General features: G+C 44.5%; 1 protein-coding gene across 3 annotated transcripts; it reads right to left on the reverse strand.

Annotated features, from left to right (window-relative positions):
• Nucleotides 1-1,068: 1,068 nt before the first annotated feature.
• Nucleotides 1,069-12,798, reverse strand: LY96 (lymphocyte antigen 96). 3 transcript variants are annotated; one of them, XM_066625235.1, is made up of 6 exons: nt 12,471-12,798; nt 9,996-10,052; nt 8,499-8,594; nt 6,552-6,680; nt 4,855-4,907; nt 1,069-1,407 (listed from the first exon to the last, which is right to left on the reverse strand). In XM_066625235.1, the coding sequence occupies exons 1-6, from the start codon at nt 12,472-12,474 to the stop codon at nt 1,315-1,317; spliced, it is 432 nt and encodes a 143-aa protein (XP_066481332.1). In that variant the 5' UTR covers nt 12,475-12,798; the 3' UTR covers nt 1,069-1,314. The 3 variants fall into 3 exon arrangements, with proteins under 3 accessions (XP_066481332.1, XP_066481331.1, XP_066481330.1); XM_066625234.1 differs by lacking the exon at nt 12,471-12,798 and having other exon boundaries at nt 8,499-8,561; nt 9,996-10,787; XM_066625233.1 differs by lacking the exon at nt 12,471-12,798 and having other exon boundaries at nt 9,996-10,787.
• Nucleotides 12,799-13,209: the final 411 nt, after the last annotated feature.

Here is a 13,209-nt window from a genome sequence, read left to right on the forward strand (position 1 = left end):
TGTACAGGCAAAATTTAAGACATTATCTGGGATGAATACAGCTGTAGGCTCATATATGGACTTTTGCACAGAGTTACATATATCTATGTTCTTATGAAACAAGGTAAGTGGTAAGCAGAACAGAGTTGGAAATATCACTAATACCGTTTAACACAGCCAGCTCACTTCTTAGCAAAGGGTTTGGTCTTGGTAAGTACAAAATGCAATTGCTCAACTTCAAACGTGCAGATATAAACAGTGACTTCCAATGAGATGATTTACTAAATGAAACCTCCAGTTACTGCTGCATAGCGATTGAGGAGGTGGAATTCCCATTCCTTCCACCAAGCAAAGAACCTTGACTATTCATTTTTAAATGGTTAAGCAATTAGGTCCCACTCAAAGAATCTGTGCATCCTTTAAAATATATATATATATGATTTATTACCTTCCATTTTTATTCCACTTTTGAGCCAATAGGCTGCCCTATTTGTTTGTTTAGCAAATTATGAAAGTAAGCAGTTGTGTACAGCAAAAATATAGGACTGAAATTCATTCATTACAATGCCTCTGCTCCAAGCTACATTCGACATGCATGTTTATGTACATTCCAAATGAGATGTCAGGCAGATTTTACCTCTTTGGCTACAGCCATGATCAAAATGGACATTTTTATTATCTTATAAAATTTTTCAGACCATTCCAGTGATAGTAAAATTGGTAGCCAATTATTTTTGTCAGTGGTTCTCAAACTCTCTGGGAGTTTTTGGGAGATCAAAATCTGGGAGAGTTTGAGAGCCACTAAGTACTTGCATGGGCCGGGGGGGAGTCAGCAGGAGGGGCAGCGGTGCAATCTCCAGGATCGCGCTGCCCAGGGGGGCTGCAGGGGCTTGGGTGCACTTACCCAAGCCTCCTGCAGCCTCCCCAGGCTACGGCGAGCCCGGCGCAACCTGCAGCAAGGCTCCCTGCAGCAGTGAAAGTAAATGCGGAGTGATCGTGCCCCGCCTCCAGTGGAGCGCGATCGCTCCGCATTTACTTGCACTGCTGCGGGGAGCCCTGCTGCAGGTCTTGCTGGGCTCCCCGCAGCCTGGGGAGGCTGCAGGAGGCGTGGGTAAGTGCACCCAAGTGCACCCAACCCCTCCACTGCCTCCTCCCTGCCTCCAGGCTGCCCCCGCCCTTTAAGGGGGCAGAGGCCAGGGCTCACAGGCTGGGGCATCGCAATGCCCCATTTTGAAAAGCCCTGATTTTTGTGATCGGAATTCACTGCATGCTGAAAGCATTCTCTGACCATGAAATGTTCTGAACTATTTCATCCAGAAACAATGTGAGGACTTCTTATTTCTTCTTGATCAATGTGTAATTCATACAAAATAGTAGCTTCTTACTGGTTGGAGAAGCGAATGCTTTAAAAATGGCTGTGTACTCTCCCTGAAACAAAGAAATATGTTAATTCCTAGTTGAAGAAAGTATGTTACATACAGTGAAGGAAAAGTTCCCTTAGCCCTGCATAAGCCTCCTTCTTTGCAATGGGTTTCCTTGCAACTGTGCTAGTAATTTTGGCAGTTCAAGTCCAACAAGAGAAAAGGGGCAGGGAGACTGCAAGAAAAGGGGAACAGAATCTGGCACACACCATCCCTGCCAGATCCATCTCCTCTCTCAAAACTTCCCTGCCCGTTACACCCCTCCACACCCAGCTTTGTCCCTCTCCAACCCACCTGCCTTCCCTGCCAGCATACGTGCTTCCGCAAACCTCTGCAGGTCCAGCAAAGCATGCAGAAAGGCCTGGGCTTTCTCACCAGTGCTCCAGCAGCATGCTACTTGGCACACTGCCAGGAAATGCTTTACAGCTGCTTTTCAGCAGCTGCCACCAGTGGAAAGCATATTCCACTGGCAGCTGAGGCCCATAGGATTGGGCTGTTAAAGAGGTACAAGGTTTTAAATAATGGATATGAACAAAAGCATCTGTCCCAGTTCCTAGCCCATTGTTCAGTCCCTTCGCCTTCATTACTCTCCCCTTAGTTTCCCTGCTAACTGGACAAACAGGCACTTTTTCAATAGGTGCTTATATTTAGCAGGAGGTGAGTAACTTTCTTTTTTCACCCCTGCACAGTGTCTTTTCTAGTGACTGTTTGCTAGTGCTTCTTCTGCATCTTTTTAGACTGTGAGCCCTTTTGGGACAGGGAGCCATTTGATTTTTGTCTGCAAACTGCTTTGTGAAATTTTGTTAAAGAACAGTATATAAATACTGTTAATAATAACTGTTAATCAGTGGCATAGCTAAGGGGGTGCAGTAGGTAGCAGTTGCACCAGGCACCAAACTTTAGGGGGGCAACAAGCTGAGCTTGACACTAGTGACCAAAATTGTGAAAATCTTGGTATGTATGAATAATACCATCATGTTATATATCATTGAAAAGGTAATTTAATGCAGAATACAATGAAACAAACTGCATTGTAATATCTGTATTCTATCAAAAGTTATGGCCAATTAAGCAGAAAATGAAAACACAATTGCCTTATGGAACAAAAAGTGGATTTCTTAACTCAAAACTGACCTATGTGACTTTCTGACAGCCAGCAACATGTTATTGACATGTTATCATGTTATTGACATGTTGCAATCATGTTACATCATGAAACCAATCAGGTGTTAATAAGAGTCAGCTTTCATTTCCATTTTTCATAATACAGTTACCCCTGCTAACTGGGTAAAAGGCACTTTTTCAAGTGGTGCCCCTCTTATATTCAGCAAGGGGAAAATAACCATCCCTTTTCACCACAGCACAGTGTCTCGAACCTATCAGGGGCACACTTTTTATTTATTTACTTAATTTAATTTTGTCTGGGTGGGGCTACAAATCTTTAACCCCAGGTAGCAGATAGATGCTTTAGCTATGCCACTGACTCGGGCGAGGCAGCAGAGCAATTAGGTGGCAAGTTGCTGGGGGAGGAGGTGGGTTCTCATTTTTTTAAAAAGCCCGGGTTGTGACATCACTTCTTGGGCAACATTTTGAGCTTGGCACTGGGCTACACGATCATTAGCTATGCTACTGCTGTTTATAATTACTATAATATTTTTTAACAGTGAATTTACATCACGCATTTGGTCAAAAGAACTTGTTTATCTGCAGTATTGATTTCTTTGAGCAGAAGTTAACCTAGCTGCTTCATGACACTGGAAACCATTTTCTTGCTTTCAAGTTCCTGTCTCGAGGTTCCTTCTCTCTTCCTCCCTTCTCCCCCAGTTTTTAAATGTTAGTTTAACTTTTTCTTTTTCTCTCTCTTTTTTTTTTTTTGCAAATTATATTAAAATTGCAAGAAAAAAACTTAGTGTTCATTAAGGAAAAAAAATCTGAACCTATAGTTACAGATGGTGGAAATGCTGAACATTAGGACATTGAGCAGGGCTGGTAACAGGTTCTTGAAGGTCCTTAGGCAAAACACATTACCAGACCTTTCTTGGCATTTGTATACATGCACTTGTGTGCTCAGGCATCGATAATGCATCCCAGAGGAGCATTCTGAGGTAGCCTACTTCTAAAATCAGGAGCTTGCACATACCTATCATGACTTGTAACCCATGATTGACTTTTATTCCAGAAAAAAGGCATCTAGGCAAGATGCCATCACCACTTCCTGTGGCAAGGAGTTCTACAAACTAATTACATGCTGGGTGGTTCTGGTGTTATGTGAGAGGGAAAAGAGCATCTCTCCATGCACTCTATCCCCTGCATAATTTTATATGTCTCAATCATGTCCCCCCTCAGATGCCTCTTTTCTAGACTGAAGAGCCCCAAACACTGTAGCCTTTCCACATAAGGGAGATTGTGTCCCTCCCTTCTTCCCAACCAGGACAGCTGGAAAAGAAGAGGGAAGCAATTCCTGAAAGCTCATCTCTCAACATCCAGGTGTTGCTGTTGCATGAACATTCAAGCCACGGGGGGGGGGGGGGGGGGAGAATGTCTGTCAGGCATAAGAACATAAGAGAACCAGGACTGGATCAGGCCAAAGGCCCATCTAGTCCAGCTTCCTGTATCTCACAGTGGCACAACAGATGCCTCAGGAGCACACAATACAACAAGAGACCTGCATCCTTTTCCCACTTCCTTGCATCTGGCATTCAGAGATAACCTTTTTCTAAAGCCAGGAGGTTGCTTATACCAATTGTGGCTCGTAACCTGTGATGGACTTTTCTTCCAGAAATCTGTCTAATCCATTTTTAAAGGCATTCAGGCCAGGTGCCATTACTTCATCATGTGGCAAGGAGTACCACAGATTAACTACACAATGAGTAAAGAAATATTTCCTTTTCTGAGTGACAGTGTCTGACAGGTTTGGATGTATTTTCTCTGTATCACTAGGACATTGGAATCGTAGCCTCCAGAGATTGCTTCCCTTTTCTTTCCCAGCTGACTGGATTGCGAAAGGAGGGAGAGTGATCTCTGAACCCTCATCCATCGGGACCACTGGTGCAGGGGCAGGAGTGGCCAGTAACCTCCTTAACCTGCCTTCTGCAAAAGGGCTTCCTCTGAGGCCTAAATGCAATTGCACAGGGAAAACCCAATTGCAGTTGGGGAGGATGGGAGAAGGCAATGGCAGCATGAGTCACGCAGTTGCCAGTATCCCTGCACTGAGAGGTTTTAGAAGTTGGCCAGTGAGGAACCCAGTAGCCTATGGACTATCTGTTCAGTCCCTGACATTGGCCCTGGCATCGAGAGACCAATGTTAATGTAATTCAGCTAAACACAGCATGACCACTGGTTTGAATCACCCAATCCGAGTATTGTATAACATGTAATTGTGAAGTAACTAGTTTCCTAACTATTCTGACATTTTGTACTTTTTTTTGTGAAGGTATAAAGTTGGAAAAAGTACCACTTGGTTGTCTATTCGATCACCGCTGATGTTCACAGTTGTGTTGATAGTCTCTGCAAAAGAGGAACTACTATCAAAAACTTGACCATGACAGAAAGAACTATATCATACCATCATATTGCATTAGCATTAACCCCTGCTAATTGGGTAAGAGGCACTTTTTCAAGTGGGTGCTCCTCTTTTTAGCAGTGTCTTTTCTAATGGCTGTCTGCTGGTGGTTTTTTTGCATCTTTTTAGATTGTGAGTCCTTTTGGGACAGGGAGCCATTAGTTATTTGATTTTTCTCTGTAAACCGCTTTGTGAACTTTTAGTTGAAAAGCGGTATATAAATACTGTTAATAATAATAATAATAATAATAATAATAATAATAATAATAATAATAATAATATTGCTTACACACATTCTTTTGGAATGATATATTGCAGCAGGGAAAACAGAAGGGCAAGGAATGGAAGACACTATGCTTGTCATCAGAGCTGCCACCCCATGAAAACATTCTAAAGGAGCAGAATGTTCTAGAGTAGAATGTTCTGTATTCTAAACATTCTAACATTCCCAATCCATCCCGCTTTTCTCTCAGAACCTGATCCAATCCCAGGCCAGTGCCAGTCTCTGGCACACTGTCCAGGAGATAGCCATCACAAAAATGCTGTAAGGCAGCCAGAACAATGGTAGCGCTGGCAGGGAGGCCAGCATGGGCAGGCACTGGGCTTCCGTGTGGGTCAGAGGAAACCCAGGAGCCATTGGCAGTAAGCTCTCTGCTGAGAGGCATTCTGGGGCGGGGGGGGGGAGGATGGTAAGGAGGGTGATTCAGGCCCGGGAGAGGTGTGGTGATGGCAACAGAGGCTGGTGCTGCATCCTGTCCTCCCTCTGTAATGGAAATACACAAGATTCATTGAGGAGATAGGGTGCAGTGTCGACAGTGACACCTTGCTTTGGCAGGCAAGCATGGGGTTAACACCAGAGCCTTAGATTGCAGTGAGTGTGCTGTACAGCTGCAGCCCCTTGGAGGTAAAAAGTCTCTCATGGTTAAAAGTAGCACCTGCAAGAAGGAAAAGGGGTGTGGGTAGTAGAAGGAGAAAAGCTTGGAGAAGGAAGGAAGAAAGGAGAGTGAGTTAAACTGACAGATTACTGGACTGAGGAACTAATGGACTATCTCTGTGGTTTTCAAACTCTCAGGGAGTTTGAAACCCTAAGTCAGTCTTTGTGGGGAGGGGCAGTGGGTGTGATCCCAGGAACAAAGGGAAGCTAATTAGCTTCAAGTGGGCATAGGTGAAGCTTGGATAGGGAATTTGGCGAAACACCCTCCTGCACCTGAAAGACCTACACAGGTCAACTCAGATCTGTGCCAGTGATTGAGCTTGTCCCGATCTGAGTAGACCCTTAGGGGCTGCCAGGGTTTGACACAAGGTAAGGAAACAAATGTTCTGTTACCTTGATGAGACTTCTGGCTACCTCCCTGGCCCCAAAGGATACAGCAGTGACAGTTTCAGCACCTCAGTACTGCAACCCAGGCAACCTGCCTGCTTTCCCACCGTACATTGCCTCAGTGTTAATAGTCTGTTTGTGCAATCTGATTGCTGTGTAGTGGCCCTGTGAATCCCACCATGCAGAGGTTGCTCCCGATGTACTTATCCCCAGCACATCCCATTCCCACAATGACATACCAATGGCACACTTCACAAGTCACACTTACCTCCCTTCAGAGCTCCACAAAAGGAGTAGCCATCATCCATACCACTGCAAAGATTTGTAGTCCATTCTAAGACTTTTCTATTGGCAAGCCACAAGGTTACGCTCCCAAACACAGTAGTTATATCGTTCCCTGTACAAATAACACAATCAAAGGTACACAACTTGCTTTTAATTTCACAGAATGGAAAAATACTTGTATGGTATGAATTTCCAAATTCATGTAGATCTGTGAGAGTTTTGCCAGTGCTTTTTGTATGATAATCTGACAGAAGACATTAGTGTCCACTCTGACAGTAATTCTGCAAGATCTCAGGCAGACCTATCTCCTATCCTAGCTTTGTTTCCTGGGGTCCTCTTAAGCAGAGATGCCAATGACTAAACCAGGGAACTTCTGATTACAGGGTATGTGTACTCTCCAAGAGATTTGTTGAAAAATGTATTTCTAAATTTGTTGGAATGGTTGGCAACAAGTGCAGAGAAGTAATATACATTTGATGAAGTAAAAATATGCAAGGGTATCAGTCATATGGGTATTTGCCATCTTCTTTTAAATGAATCAGATAAAATTAATGTTTTGTTAGATTGTCACCCTCATATCACAATCTTTGTACACCAAAACTGCTGTACTACTAGCAGTTTAGAATACAAGAATTTGGAATTCCAAACAGTTTGGAATACAGGTTGAGCCTACTTATCCGTGGATTTTACATCTGCAGATCTGGGTCAATGTGGGTCCCCTGGAAGCCTCCTGAAGCAATCAAAGCTGTGCTCCAGTTGCCTTTGGAAGCTCTTCTGAGGCCCATACAGGCTGCACACAGCCTTTATAGACCTCAGAATGGCTTCTGGGGGGCATTCCTGATTTTCAGCTGAAAACTGAAAGTGCCCTTTATAGACCTTTGGAGGCCCCTAGAGGCCATGCACAGCCTCTACAGACCTTAGAATGGCTCAGAACATGCTCAGGTGAGCTCTGCAAACCATAGATTTTGTTATCCATGGTTTTCGGTATCCATGGGGGTCTTTGAACAGAACCCCTGTGGATAAACAGGCTCCACCTGTATAAGTAGGGCTTGCTTATAAAGGAGGCCAACTGAGGCAATTGCTTCAGGCAGTATCTTGGCAGAGTTCCCACTTTCACTTACTCTATTTCCTTTCTGCCTCCTCCTTTTTCTCCTATTTTTTTAAATTCAGAAAGAGAGGAATGAGGCAGAAGAGGAAGTGTGAAGGAGATAAGAGTGCTCTGCCCACTTCTCCTCTTACATTCTCTTCCACTCTTGCAATGAAAGATGAAGGACTAATCAGGGTGTAGCACCTAGTGTTGTGTGGCACATAGTTAGTTCTCTGCTGCCCTCCCTTTAACTGGTAGTTGAGTTTCTGCCCCCATCCAAAGTTAGGGAGTCCAGGAAGAAAGAGACTGACTTTTCCAGGTGAACAGAGAACCTCCACCCCTTGACTTGAGTCACCCACGAGACATAACAGCGGCCATCACAACTCATTCAGAGTCATTTTTGAGTCATTTTGACTCAAGTCAAAATCCTTTTGAAAAGCAAGTCAAGCCCCTGAAGCTGTGGTGAAAAAAAAGCACACACAAAGCTTGACTCAAGTCTATTTGAGTCTTAATTTTTATTGTAGAACTCCCAAGTCACAAGTCACTTATAGGTTCAAAAACATGTGCAACTTGAGTCAGTATGAGTCATGAAAATGCATGTGTTCATGACTTGAATCCAGGCCATCCACGTCTCGGCCTATCTCTGAGCCAAAGTATCTTATGAGTTGATTTTCAACCACTGTTTTCTGCTCAAGGGCAGGTGTGAGACTTATTTTTCTGCCCAGCTTCTAACAGTATCCTATCTAGAATGGAGATAGCGATGGGAAAGACCTCCAAGGTAAAGTGCATTTTCCTGCAATAACATAATGAGTCTAGTTGTCTGAAACAGGAAAGATAACTTACTTGGAATCCAGAAAAAAAAACCCTTCCATCGAGGCTTATTTTCAAACTTTAATGAACATGGCTCTACTCGAAAGGAGAAGTTTTTAGTACTGTGATCTGCATGACAAAGAGAATTTAAGTAGTTTTTTTTTAAAATGTCATAAATAACAAATGGATGTAGAGCTTTGACCACCCAGCTAGACCCCTGCTGAAATGCAAAGCCAACACGTGTCTTCTTTGGAATTAAATATGAGGAATAGTCAGTTAACTTTCAGTCTAATCCTAATTAACTTTCCAGCACCAATGCAGCTGTACCAATGGGGTGTGTACTGCATTCTGTGGTGGGTGGTGGGCAGTCACAGAGGCCTCCTCAAGGTAAGAGAATGTTTGTTCCCTTACCTCAAGGCTGCATTGCAGCTGCATCAGTGCTGGGAAGTTGGTTAGGACTGGTTTGTTTGAAACATGTCTGGCACAACACAACACGTGTATAAGGAGGTAAGATTCAAAGCACCTTCCACATTACTGGATGCACAAAAATTGTACAGTGTGGAATTCAAATAAGTTTCTTCTACACAAAATATGCATTTCAAGACTATACTGAGAAATTGTGGAATCCTGAATGTGTGGGGTTCCACACATTGCAGAACGTGCGCCTGTTACTGGTATTGAGGTCCCAATCAATGTGGACAAAAAATGCAAGGAGGTCACAGGGGCAGCTGTGTATGGCTGGTGAGCCAAGCAGTTTTGCTATGTGCCTGGGATTGTTCAAATGGGCATGACTTCAGACTTCACATGAAGGATATCACTTCTGAATGCTCCTCCACAGAGAGAAAATCAGGACAAAATGCTTAAAATAAAACTCCCTCTCTAGATAAAAAAAATCCTGGTGTACACTCTTATTTCTGAATGCTTTTTCTTTAAGAAAGCAGAAAAAATGTTTTCTAAAAAGGGCTAGAGAGACAGATCCAAAGAATTGCTGGTATTCATATTTTCAAAGGGTGAACAGCCATTGCTTCTTTTCTCCAGAATATTTTAAAGCAACCTGATATATTTTGAGTTGGCAAAATCTTTTGTTCAGCCCAAGGAAGAGTTCTGTATAATTTGAAAGGTAGCTTTAAGACTGTAAGTTGGTCCTAATAATGGTATTTTACTTCTGCTACCTAAACGCACTAATAATGCTGAATGGATTTTTAAAAACATTTATTCTGAATGTTCCAGAATATTTACTATAAAAGAAATGTCTACTGTATATTCTACAATGGGTGTCATTGTGCTCCAGGGCCTAGTCTGACTGGCATAGTGGTTAAAATCTAAATTCATGGTGAATTTACCCTTGTATGGTCTCCAAAGGTGACCCAACATGGCAAACAATAAAAACAAACAAAAATTTTAAAACTGCAGAAACAAATTACATTCTCATTAAAAGGCAGTAAGAATTTATTTTAAAATCCACAAGCAAATAACTAGCAATAATTCTACTTTTCTAACAGAAAAGAAAGCAAACTTATGCTTACTTACCACAAGAGCTATATAATATTTCCAGGTCATCTGACCTGCAAAGAAGTTGCTTCTTTTCTACCACAGTAGATGATCCAGAGGCAAACAGAATAACAATCACAAGCTGGAGCATGTTTATGTCTTTAAACTATTCTAGCAGCATTCAAACAGAATGATATATTACTATATTGCTACACTTCTAGTTAAGAGGAACAACGCTACAATTAGTCACTCTCGGTCATGTGATTTTTGGAGGCTTTTTAGTTCCATTTCTTCTTACAGGATATTTGATATAGCCTTTTTATTTAGCAATAGTTTTCTGGAGAATAATTTTGCTGTCTTATTATCCACAGCTAGCCTCGTCTGGATAAAACTACATTTATGGTTTTCATCAATTATAAAAATAACTGACCACATCTCTGCCTCACATTAAAAAAAATAAGGAAGTGAGATATTGAAAGCGTGTTCATTTGCTTAACAAGAATGACTTCAAGTCAGAAACAACTAGCTGAAGAAAGGTATTGGTTGCAAGCTTGGTTACGGTGTAACGGAAATGGAGAGCATCTTGATGGCAGTAGCATTCAAATTATTGCTGCTGTAAATGAACCTGAGTAGATTCAATCTAGTCCATTTCCCGCAGTCACTGTGAAAATTTTGGATGATGGTGTAATTAGGATACAAGGAGTTCTGTTATACTTCAAGTGAATACACCAAGTGCTTAAACTGACTAAATATCAGGGATACCAGGGAACTGCAGTTCTGGTGATTTGCCTAGGACAGGGGTCGGCAACCTTAAACACTCAAAGAGCCATTTGGACCCATTTTCCGGAGGAAAAAAAACCTCAGGAGCCACAAAACCCTTTTGATGTCTAAAATGAAGATAATACTGCATATATAGTTTTTTTCACCTTTATGCTCTTATAGGTCCCATTTTTATAATATAGCCCCCTCTTGTAGCTTTTAGTTTTGTCATACATTCTTGTCCTGTGTTTTCAGACGCCTGGTCCTCTATGGTGCTTTGCCTGATTCCAAGGCCTGGAGAATTAGGCCCACTTTAAGCAAATTAGCTCCCCTTCTTTTCCCCAACAAATGACCCTGGTTCTGCCCTGCAGTCCTGCTGGACCCCACCTCCAGGGTAGCTCGCCTGTTCAACCTGCAGAGGTCCTCTCTCTTGCCAGCAGCCTCCCACCACTACAGCAGACCCTGGGTCCTCAGCAGGTCTTGGGCACAGCAGCCACACACCAAACTCCAGTGTCTCCAACAATCCATTAGTCACAAAGTCAGCCAGAGCATCCAGGGCAGAGTCCAAAGTCAATAAGCCAAGTCATAGTCCAAGATCAGATTCCAAAGTCAGTCAAATCAGTCAGAGTAACCAAGTCAAAGTCAATAAGCCCAGTCAGTCTCCTCTCCTATCTCCAACCTGCACTCCTTCTACAACACACACCCCCTTCCTCAGGTGCTCCTTATATCCCTGAGGGCCCTATTGCCTTCAAGTGGCTGCAGCTGTGCAGCACACTCTGCTGGATGCCCAGGCCTTACCCTTAAAGGGGCCACTGCTGACACCACATCTACCTCCTCACCAGATCTTCCTAGATTCCAATACAAGTGGGGGGGGGGGAGCAGATCTCTATACAGACCAGTGCAAAAACAAGGGAAAGGTGTGGGGGAGGGAAGATCTCTATATAGACATCACAGCAAGACCAGTGCAAAACCCCTTGCACACAGAACCAACAGATGGAAGTGGGGGGGGCAGATCTCCATACATACCAGTGCAAAAACAGGGGAAAGGTAAGTCATCCCCAGGAGAGTCAATGGGGCTCACTCCAGGTGCTCTTATATCCCACTCTGCTGGATGCCCAGGCCTTACCCTTAAAGGGGCCACTGCTGACACCACATCTACCTCCTCACCAGATCTTCCAGGCTTCCAATACATATGGCGGTTATGACATCTGCTTATCTTACATGGATATTAAAGAACTCCCCCCACCTTCCAGAGGCAGCCTGCTGGAAGGAAAAAAGGACACAGACTCCAGAGGTGGGGAAGAGAAGAAGGGGGGGGCAGCCACAGGCCAGCTTCTGCCCTGCCTGTCCTCCCTCACTCAGGTTGCAACCCTCTCCACACTATCCTGGGAGTAAGCCCCATTGGCTTAAAGGTCAAACAGACCTATGCGGGAGGGAGGGAAGGGGGGAACCACAGGCCAGCTTCTGCCCTGCCTGCCTGCCCACCCTCACTCAGGCTGCAACCTTCTCCACACTATCCTGGGAATAAGCCCCATTGACTACAATGGGACTTCTGAGCAGACAAGTTGGTTTGAGCTCTCAGGCTGCAGTCCTCTCCACACTTTTCTGGGAGGAAGCCTAACTGACTACTTGTGAGTAGACCTGCATAGGAGGGGGCTGAGGCTGCAGCTCTCCACACCTTCCTGGGAGGAAGCCCCAATGACTACAGCAGGGCTTACTCTGGAACAGACCTGGAACAGACGGGCTACCACTCACCCATCCTTGCACTTGGCCTTGAGCAGGCTTCAAGGCTGCCATCCCAGGTGCCCTTTCCTGGGAGTAAGCTTCATTCTCTGTAATGGGGCTTACAACTGAGTAGACACATGTAGGAGCAGGTGCCAAGGCTGCCATCCCAGGCACCCTTTCCTGGGAGTAAGCTTCATCCGCTGTAATGGGGCTTACAACTGAGTAGACATGCATAGGAGCAGGCTCCATGGCTGCAATCCCAGGCACCCTTTCCTAGGAGCAAGTTTCATCCACTGTAATGGGGCTTACTACTGAGTAGACACACAGGATGTCTCCTCTGCTATGGAGGAAAAGTCTCTCCTTGCACTGAGTGGGGACCTGCTCGGGGAAAGTCCGGCTGCAAGGGCTTAGGAAGAAGGCGGCTCATGATTGGCTGGTGGTCAGCCAGTGAAGGGCCCTGAGCCATTCCAACAGAAAAAGCCAGGAGCCTGCTGGATGCTGATTGGCTGAGCCTGCTGGAGAGTTGGGGAAGGGAAAAACAGGGACCTTAAGCCTGCAGAACAGGCAAAATTGAAAAGGGAAACCAATGCGGGGCAGGTGGGGGTGAAGGGAGAGGAGGGCAGTGAGCTCAGGGGGCAGAGGGAAGCAGCCCGCCCTCCCAACACAAGTGCCTCCTGTCACACTCATTGCCACTTTCACCTGGGGGAGCCGCAGCAGACAGCTGAAAGAGCCGCATGCAGCTCTAGAAACGCAGGTTGCCAACCCCTGG

The sequence above is a fragment of the Tiliqua scincoides genome, chromosome 4 (assembly GCF_035046505.1).
Source record: "Tiliqua scincoides isolate rTilSci1 chromosome 4, rTilSci1.hap2, whole genome shotgun sequence".
In the NCBI taxonomy this organism is placed as follows: domain Eukaryota; kingdom Metazoa; phylum Chordata; class Lepidosauria; order Squamata; family Scincidae; genus Tiliqua; species Tiliqua scincoides.

Coding starts and splice junctions, on each gene's coding strand:
- LY96 (XM_066625233.1), bottom strand. CDS start 10,107: ATGCTCCAGCTTGTGATTGTTATTCTGTTTGCCTCTGGATCATCTACT. Junction 8,595..9,995: donor AATATTATATAGCTCTTGTG/GTAAGTAAGCAT, acceptor TTTGTCATGCAG/ATCACAGTACTAAAAACTTC. Junction 4,908..6,551: donor TTGTGGAGCTCTGAAGGGAG/GTAAGTGTGACT, acceptor CCTCTTTTGCAG/AGACTATCAACACAACTGTG.